Source organism: Phaethon lepturus, unplaced genomic scaffold, assembly GCF_000687285.1.
Source record: "Phaethon lepturus isolate BGI_N335 unplaced genomic scaffold, ASM68728v1 scaffold13052, whole genome shotgun sequence".
Classification (NCBI taxonomy): Eukaryota; Metazoa; Chordata; class Aves; order Phaethontiformes; family Phaethontidae; genus Phaethon; species Phaethon lepturus.
The window spans coordinates 1-10,256 of NW_010521297.1; the positions used below are offsets into that span (position 1 = coordinate 1).

Sequence of the window (10,256 nt, forward strand, 5' to 3'; positions counted from 1 at the left end):
CCCCCCGAATAATTTCTTCATTCTCACATAGTTTAGCATTTCATTCTTCTTCACTCCTCCCTGTCTCCATCACCCCCTCCCCTTTTTCATTCATCAGCCAGAGTCTAAATGTTACTGTCAACATTTAGATTTTAGGTACCTTTGACGATGGAACTTATTGTCTTGCTTTGCTTGACTGTATTGCATCAGGAATAGCAATATCATTTGAAAGCAAAAATAGCACCCCCCAAAAGCATTGTTATGGACAGTATGTATTGCAGAACAACAACTTCAGACAGACCCTATAATGTGCCAGTAGTGTGAAGGTACAGCAGAATTTTGAAATATGTACTAGTTTGAAAACAACAATAAATTGCCCAGCCAAGCAAGTGCATGTTTCATGGAATATTGCTTCTAAATTTAGAAGAGGAATTGAGAACGTGGCAGAGCAGGGGCAGTATCAGCACGAGTAAACGTACAAGATCAGAAGGGCAAAGCAGTCTGGATGGTTGTGCATCTTAGCGCAGTGCTATTGACTGGGCAGAGGCTTTCAATATTTCTCAGGTGAGAGGGGACCTTTACTGTCAAAATAACCTCAGGAACATTTTTAGTCGCACAGCTTCTGTGGACTCAAGGTAGGATTGCTTTTGCTGTCACCATCTTCAATACACGGGAATATGCGCTTCCTGCGCACACAACCTCAGGCAGGCAAGTTTCAGCAGTGTCTGGCAAAGAGTTTTATACACACATCTCTGAGAAAAAAGTGCTTAGCACTATTTGAAAAAACCTTCTGCACCTCTTTTTCTGTGCAGCTCTTCACAGAAAAGAAAACTGCACTAGAGCTCCCATCTTGTTGGAGAGAAAATGCACTGCAGTGCCAGAAGACACAGGATGCACACCCACCAGCATACCCCGAGACAGCTACACACTAACTGCTATCTGCCTCAGATGGCAAAGTTCTGAAAGAAACAGCCATACTTGTTAAGTACCTTAATAGTCTCAGGGAAGTTAAAATGTTGTCTTTTCTCCTTTAATCGTCTCAATACACTATCCATGGTTTCTTCTACTGAGGGAGCTGGTTCTGTGCTCATGGCCGCCTGTGTCCCAGCCTCTTTAGAGGTCCCAGTGCTTTCGCAATGATAATTTATTTGGGGTGCTCTAGAAGTACAGTTTTGCTCTTCTGACATTCTGAGTTTCAGCTCTGAAAGGCAAATAAATGTATTAGAAATATTTGCAAGGAAGTTTCCTCTGACACTACAAGAAAAAAAACATCCCACTTCTTGCATGCAATTATTACCACACCACTGTTGTGTAGGAAAGTAACTGCTTCATTTCAACGTGTAACATCTTTTACCTGGTTAAAGTGAAATCCAATGGTCAAGGGATGAGATGTGTCCAGGCCAGTGAAACCTATAGCCCATATGTACGTCTCTGTTTCCTCCAAGCCAGTCTTTGACATATGAGGTGCTACCATGGGTGAGGACTGAAGGGGCACTGGGTTGAAGAGTGGGGTCTGGGTAGGAATCAGTGCAGAATTTCAGTGGGAGTGGGGATAGGAAAGGGGCTTGAAAGGACAAACAGCGCTGGAGAGTATTTGTGGGAGGTTTGATGTGGGTGGGATATGGAAGCAGAGCTCGCTCGCTCTCTCCCTACTCCTCACTAAACCCATGCACCCACAATTGATCTGATGTCTGGGTAAGTAAGAACATGTCTAAGTCAGCTGTGGGGATTGTTGTGCAAGGATGTAGTCCTTCACAGACGCCTTCCTGGACAAGAGGCAGTGTCTCCGCAGCCACCTGCCGCACTCTCACCCCAGCTGTGCTGGCCTGCCCTCCTGTGCCACTCCACAAGTGAGGAGGGGGGTGGAGGCCCTCCCCTGAGAAGGGCTGGAGAGGCTAAGCTGTGCCACAGAGCCCGCTGTGCCAGCTGCCAGGCTGCTGGAGCCACGTACTCCAGGTCTGCATAACCAGCCCAATTTAAACCATAACCCTCCCTTCCAGGGGCTTGCATTGGTTAATGCAATGCTAGGCTAGTAGCCTAGCCCAGCCAGGCTACTGAGAATCGGCCACTTTGCTTAAATGACTTCCCTTGGCAGACGAGCACCTGAGCAACCCAGCAGAAGACATACAGGTTACAGTGTGTCCTAGCTTCGCAGTCAGCAACGTCTCTAGATGCAGTAGAGTATGTAAGTGTATTAGCTTGACACCAAAGGCCCTGGAGCTCCAGGGACCTGCACAGAGCAATGATGAAATTGAACTGAGGTCTGAATCAGCTCCCGTAAAACCAGGCTTTGTTCCTAGAGTGTGCCTGGCTGGTGAAGGACCTTGGGCAAGGCAGGAGATTGATGGCTCCAAATGTGTTAAATTTATTGAAATCCATGCAGAAACAGTAACATCATTTTTAGCTGTTACAATCTGAGGACACAGGCCAGGTTTGTAGGGAGAAATAGTAATTTTTATTAAACCCATAGAGCTAGGAAGGATGGACAAGCCTTACGAACTTGAATAAGGACCTACAAGCACTTGAGTGCTTTTCCACTTCAGTTCCTCCTGTCTCATGAACCTCATGAATCTTGCTTCACTTAAAAGCGGTGTCATTATTCAGGATAATAAAATCAAGGGTGTTCACAGGACCAAGGCACTTTGGGTATGAAGGTGAGGCTGATCTGTGAAAGCCAGACCCCCTGGCTAGCTGAAGCAGTGGTTCAATCAGATAATTTTCAGAAAGTTAACTATGTAGTTTGGCCATTTCCTCTCATTTGTCCTTCCTGGATTTGTAACACAGAGTTCAAGGGTGGCGGGGGTGGAAATCTAGTAACTAGGCAGCCCAGTATTTAAGGAAGAACTTTCCAGAAGAAATTTACTGGAAGATGAGTTTCTAATTCTTTATTTACCACAATCACACCCTCTGTATCTACATTCTTAACTATATATCCATATAGTTAAGCTAATATCCAAAACAAGAGATGAAACATAATACTACAATTTAGTTAGTAGTGAGAATCCATTTATAATGGGGAAAAAGATTTAGATGAATTCTAAATAACCTTTCAAAAAAAAAAAAAAAAAATCAATCAGTCCTGGCTACATTCTCCCTGAGGGCAAGCATGTGATAAACTCACAGACGTTAGTGGAGTGGTATGCAGACAGTCAAGGGCAAAACTTGAACCTCAAGACCAAATCTAATACCTGGGAAAGATCCATTTTTATGATAAAAAGAAAAATAAAAGCTTTAGGGTTGTGTAACCTCAGTCCTAAGGAAACATTTTGCACCTACATTTGTACTATCACAAGGACACTTTTAACTTTGTAGTACTGTATTTCAGACACTTACAAAAATATTCGGACTAACATTTCTTTTGCATGAATTTTTATAATTCTGAGGGAGAGAGAATGTCTTTTTTTCCCCTTCCCCGCCTTGTTATGAGAGTTCAGCAGTCTTATTTTAATCACTGCTTTCATGAATCAAGGCAAGTCATACTAGCTCGTATCTTTGTCATTGGGAGGCTTATTGCCACGCACTAGTGAAAAATAAGCAGAGCACTGAGGTTAGAAAACTAACTCTAAAATATTCCAGGTCTCATACTTCCAAAAGCTTCAGCAATAAAGTGAAATGACATGCTGTTATGTACCTTTCAGCTGCTTATGGGCTTTGGCCAAATCATTCATCCATTTCAGAACTTCAGGATTGGACGTCTTGTCACCATGTGAAGGCTGAATGTAAAGTAAAAGGAAGAGCAAAAAGAAGGAATTGATGGTTATACAGTCAAATGGATAAAAACCTATCCACACGCATTGTGCTAAAAAAAGCCTGTAGTTCCAACTGCACTATATCAATGTGTCATGCAGAGCATTTGGCTTGATCATGGTACTAATTTATCATGCCTTATCTCTCCCCATTGTGGCACAGTGCTATATGGATCCAGTATTTTGGCTCTGATCCTAAAAAAACATTGAAGTCCTTGACTAATTGGGTAAGTAATCTCAGTGACTTCAAAAGGACTGATCAAATACCTAATGTTAGTCAAGTTCCTAAGTGATTTGCAGGATGGTAACCGAAGCACTCTGTCCCTTGCAGGGATAAGCCCTTAATGCTTTAAGACAGGGCTTCTCTTGGGAAACAGCATTTTAACCATTTCAACTGTACTGCTTAACTGATCAAATGAAAAAAATCCTGCGCAACAGAGTGATTTCAAAAGGAACAAACAACAAAAACTTTGCATATCAGTTCGTTCTTTGCATTTAGAAATTGCCTCCAAACTAAAATCAGTTTACACTGCATCTTCAAAACTCAAGACATTTAAAATGGCAAAACAGTTTTGCAAAACTAAACTACCGAAATAAATTCTTTTCTGGTCACAATGTGGTGTCTGTTTAAGCATGGAATTTTACTCCTAGGAGTATATGATGACCATAGGGTAGTACAATTTACAAATGTACCTTTAAGTTTGCAGTCATTGATGAGATTACAAGGTAATACACAATTTGCTGAATTTTAATGTGGTCATAAAATATCACAAACTTCCGTGTTTCATATTGTACACATCCTTAATGTCACGGATGTTTTGATATGTTTATACTGCACAATTCACATTACACAAACTATCTTAATAAGAGTGATGGTCTTGCATATACCACACGGAGCATGCCATTGACCTCAAACAATCCCCTACCAGCAACACACAACAATTTTTATTTCTGCCATGGGCTTCCATTGAGCCCTGTGCTGTGGAGGTTTACAAGAGTTTGCCTGAATGAAGGAATCAGCACAGCAGAGCAAGGGTTTCCAAGCAAATGACTTCTACAAAGTAAGTAAGTAGCTTTTCATCTTTTGAATTGTTTTGGTTCACAAGCCTGTCGGCTGTATTTCACTGATTCACACTTCTCACACACCAAAAGATGGATAAATTGCAACAAAGGTAATCCAAAGAAAAAGACTCTCATAACTGCTGCCTACACTGAAAGATGATAAAAAGATATCCCCTCATTGATGATTTTCCTATTTCATTTTACCAAAAATGCCTTTTGTCCCATTGTTTTGCATAAGAATAGATACACTGGGATTCTTGCTTGCCTCTTGTAGTATTACCCTTTATCTTTTCAATTATTAACTTACCAGGTATTTTTTTTCTTGCTCAAACCTTTCTTCATACTTCCTTATTTTTCTCTTGAGACTCTGAAGGTGCTTGGTAAGTTGTGCTACTGTTTGTGGTTCTTTGCACTCTTCACAGTTACATCTAGAAGAACTTCTTGGCCTGCAAACGCCAAAAGCATAGTAGTTGGATCAAAGAACCGGCTATAATGGACCGTGCCTTGTTTCAGGCACACTTAACACTTTCCTAACACTTCAGCATTTGCAGCTAGGTTCTTTCACAGGATAGAGATGGTTTAGTTTTACAAAGTAAGCATAAAATAATTGCTTTTGCTTGAAGGTACCCCTAGGGCATACTAATGAGTTCACCATCTGTCTTTCTCTCTCTCTCTTTTTAATTAATTGTGGGATTTCTGAATATTTTTCAAAAGTTTAATCTAATAGGTCACAACCTGGCCCAGTATTTACATTTAACTCCTGCATCTTACTTCACAGATCTTCCAACTCTAGCGGGAGACGCTAAGGACATGATTTGTAAAAGTAAACCGAGGGATTTTTTTATTACTGGGAATAAACATTATCACTTTGAAGGCAGTTTAGTTTCTGATTGTTTACAACTGCAAATCAATAGAACTGATTCGGATTCATATGCAGCTGACAGCTATGTACATAAGCTTTTAAGAAAGTTTGGTTTCTGTCTGAAACTCACAGCTTGGTTTATCACATGTATGAACTGTTCGTATGTTCTGTGATGGCCGCATATCTAGTGAATGACTCAAGCTATAGTTCTATTACAGCTGAAATTTTTAGTATTATACTTTGATAGGCCTCCCAATCTTACGTTCACTCATCAGAGTAATTACTAACTAACATTTAAAATTGTCCTTGCTATCTATAATTAACAAAGACTTCAAACAATATTGTACTGTGTTATTACTGAAAAAATGCTAGATCCCATTTCTGGTATTGCAAATTAACCATGTCGAAATATGCTACAATGTGAAATTTTCCAGTTTATGACATCACAGTAACTGAAAAAAACATGAAGAGTCAAAGATCATGGATTGTACAAAAATTATTCAAAATATCTAAGAAATATATTCTCTTACATCATGAAAGGTTGAGCACTTGGTGGAGAAGGGGCAGACTCTGTGTCTAGATTAAATCTCTGGCTTTGGCTAAAGATAGAGCAGCGTGGTGACAAAAGAGGATTGTCTCCATCTGTAATGTGATACAGCAGTCGACTGGTCCCTAGGGAGTGATGTTCTTGTGGGCTGCTGTCCATGTCATTCTGCCAGTCTCTGTGGGCTGGCACAGGCTCTAGAAAGAAAGCATAAACCAGTATGGACTGACTGTCACCCACAAGATATTTAGCTACCTAGATAAATACAAATCTGTACTTACAGAACTATGCAAAGCGTAAGTATTCAAAGTAAACAGCAAATAGTTTAGCAAAGTATCACATGCAGGATGAACGTAATACTGAGGATGAGAAAAACAGAAAGGACAGCTACTGGCTTAGCAGAAAGCAGTTTTGAGTTCCACAGGAGAAGGTGGGTGGGTGTGTTTGTAAACTATGAAGTATAATATAAAGATGTAGAGTTTCCCAGAATAGTAGCATTAAGTGTATTTTCATAGATCTGTTTGCTTTTGAAAGCCACATTCCTGAAGAAGATGACAAATGTACAAAACAGGTTAAATTTTGTGATTTAGCATTTAGCCCTTTGGTCAAGAGAAAGGCAGATGCTAAGAACCTCCAGTGTTGCTTGCAGTATCCCACAGAATTTCGTTACGGTTCGAAGTAACACACACGTGGGTCTCAAGAACACAAGATAGGAAAATAACAACAACCAATAACATTCAAGGTAGTTATTCAAGGTAGCGTGCAGTGACTGCTGCTTGGCAGAGTCATGCTTAAGATACTATGTTAATACTGTCTTTGATTATAAATGGAAACCTTGCCTCGGGTGTCTCAAAAGGTAAAATTTGTTTTATAGAGATGATCAAGCTATAAGTCAGAATGATTTATTCTGAACTGAAAAAGTAGGAATTGGTGAACCTCATCACACTGATTCTCTTTGTGGGTAACATGGAAAATAATGGGCATGTTACAGAGCCTACCTCCAGGGAATACCAAGAGTTCATCTTGCCTTTGCTGTACCTGGGTACCTGAATGGGAAGAATGATTCAACCTTCCTCCTCGCCCTCCCTGGGCGAAATGGGTGAGGATGATCCAGCCTAGTTGATATTTTTGTGCTTTAAAGCAGATTATATTTTTAGGGCAAAACTCCATACTCTTATAAAAGCTCTCCCCGAAAAAACAGTTAATATATGTTAGAGCAAAGAATGTGCTCTCTCTTAGGTTCCCCTGTATCAGTTTCCATAGTATATAATATTTTGCACCAGCTATTTTATTTTTTTTCCTCTAAAACCATGTACATATATAGCCTTTGAATTCATATAAATTATTTTATATTTCCAGGCAGTATGCGTGTTATTTCTAATCAGTATTGTATTTGCAGTACAGCACGCACCCTAATACATTTCACAGAACCTTTTTATTCAATGAAAGCCTGAAACTGCACAGAAGAACAACTGGATTTACTCATAGAAGAGCAGGCAGGTTTAGGAAAGTTCTCCCAGCTTAATTTTCTTTCCATTTTCTCCTTTGTACAAGGGACATGACATTCCCATGGTGAGTGGATATTTCCTTCAGGGTTTTAATGGAACCTTCGTAATGCATTTTTTATTTGACCTCTACCCAACAGATACTGAAGCTACAAATCCCAATTGCTGCACTGGGACAGCGGGGACAAACCAGCTCTGAATGGCACCCTTCCTAGAAATCAACTATTGATTTAAAAAATAATAGTTACAATGGCCAAAAATATTTTATCAGGTACTATCCAACTGGTTTTGCTTTACAGACAACAAAAAATCCAATTGTACATTGTATAATCACAGTGTACTCTGTCATGCAAAAGTTACATGTGACTTCTACATCTATAAGTACACCTACTCTAACAGCATCATCAATTATAATTACTTTAAGCATTTTCACATTGAGACAATGTAACTGAATATTAATTCTAACATAGCATCTTTCATCTGAGTACTTCTTACTCTGCAGGTCAAATTCAACTCTCCAAGATAGCAGTGCAACACCCAAAACTTCTAAATTGTGCATGAAATTCAAATATTCCCCTAGAGAGATCAAGGAAGGCATCTGTGAGAAGCAAAGGTAAAGCATTGTATCAGCCATGGGAAATTATGTACACAGACAATATACAGTGATAAAGGCTGGAATAAATGTTGTTCTGCAAACAAAAGTGTCTCTTTCTGGCAAGTAATCTTTCCTTACCCTCTAAGACTTAAAAAAAAAATTACTAGTTTTGGTTGGGTTTTGTTTCTCTCTCTCTCTTTTTTTTTTTACTTCTGAAAAACAATATTGTCAATGAGAAGAAACTGGCTTCCTTCCTTTTGTTTTACAATCTTTGAACTGCAAGAAACATATAATCACTGTGAAATAGGTTGACTAAGAATAGTTTCACCATTTCTCATGCTGTTATTAAAAGGAATACTTTTTTTATAGTCGTATCAAGTAGCAGTCTCTTCACTGTGAAAGGAAAATGATGTTATAAAAAAAATCAGCCAGTCTGTGTATGATAGGTGCAAGAAAAAAAAGTTTCCAGCGTTTGAACTCTGATTTTCTGTGGACCTAGAAGTACTCTTGCAGGAGGCAGGCTGTACTGCTGATAAACTATATAGTCACAGGCATTTGCTGCTTTTCATATTTACAACCAAACGATTTTACTAGGCCCAACCCAGTTTCAGAAATGGAAGAAAAGTTCACATCAAGACAAATCATTCCTGGAAGATAGATGCAAACGACAAGCAGTGGTCCAGAAGCGGTCAGCAAGTCATTCAAACTGATTAATTTACGTGGCCCAATTACTGTTAACAGCGGAACATCTCCGGATGATAACAAGTTATAACCAATCCCATTTTTAATTACAACTTAGGGCCATCATCCCGATTCCAGTTCCATGCAGATCCTAAACAAGATGCTAAGCACTATCCTGAGAGTAGCCCATGAACTGACCAAACATCTACCTGTGTTTGTGTGTCTGATCTAACTTTAGCCTCTATTTTTGCCAAAACTAGGAACTAAAGCCACCTCTAGCCAAGCCAGTAAGTTGCCCCTTAGCCTGCATCTCCTCCACCTCATCTGCTCAGTCCAGCTTAGCACTGACAAGAGCTTATCACAGGACTTAAAGCCAAGATCTACTATCTTGTAGGATGCAGTATGCTTTAATCGTACAAGTCATATGGTACAAGACAGTATTCCTGCATGTGACATTCTTTAAGTAAAACAATAATACACTGTAATTTGTTGTATATAAAAAAGAATATGCAGATGTAATATGTTCATCCCTTAGCACATTACATACGTGAATGTGAGGATCATAATTTTTAATTTAAAAGACACTTAGACCATCTTGTAGTTAAGTTCAGCTGCTCACTGCTCAAGTCACATATTTGATGTATACTCACATCCAAAAGCTATGAAAATAACTCACACTCTGCTTTTCCTTTTTTCCCTTAAAAAACCTGGCTTAGTACCCCCTTGCAATTCTTTGTGGTCTCATTTTTCAGCTCTAATTCAAGTTTTTTCATATGCAGAAATAAACAGGAAATTGCCGACTTCGCTCAGAGATAAGAATTACTGTTCATCCCTTAAAATTTGCATTCTGAAATACCCTGTCACTTTACTAGACTGTTCTAGCTTCACTCACCATACACATAATGAAATTTTTTCTGATTTTTGTTGACTGGGATGAAAGAAATTAAATAGATTACACAACCACATTTATTTTAAAAATAATACATTTGTACTTTGTTAAAATTTTTATTGCCTGATTCACTGAGCAAAGGGTAATAACTAGAAATGTAGTATATATGGCACATCCTCTAAAAACTCTGTCCCTAGCCTGGTACAAATCTCTGGACTTCCATCCAAGTTGGAGCAGAAATAGCCAATAGTCCCATGTGAAAACCGTACCTAAACTGGATGTATCAGAAGATTTCAGTAGTAATGTACGAAACAGAATTAGGACTAGCTCATCTATGCAAAATGGCAAGTTATTAAAAAAAATGCAAACCACAAAGCAGATGTTAGCAGGAAT

At 39.2% G+C, this 10,256-nt stretch overlaps 1 protein-coding gene across 1 annotated transcript in view; it reads right to left on the minus strand.

The window, feature by feature from the left end:
• Positions 1-968: 968 nt before the first annotated feature.
• The window catches only part of LOC104616452 (protein FAM13C-like), a gene marked incomplete at its 3' end in the record, with an annotated part of 39,402 nt that continues 30,114 nt past the window's right edge, over positions 969-10,256 (minus strand). Inside the window, exons 7-10 of the mRNA XM_010281471.1 lie at positions 6,180-6,390; positions 5,095-5,233; positions 3,611-3,692; positions 969-1,180 (exon numbers count right to left, since the gene is read on the minus strand). Coding sequence (XP_010279773.1) covers positions 969-1,180; positions 3,611-3,692; positions 5,095-5,233; positions 6,180-6,390 — 644 coding nt within the window. The remainder of the gene's footprint in view (positions 1,181-3,610; positions 3,693-5,094; positions 5,234-6,179; positions 6,391-10,256) is intronic.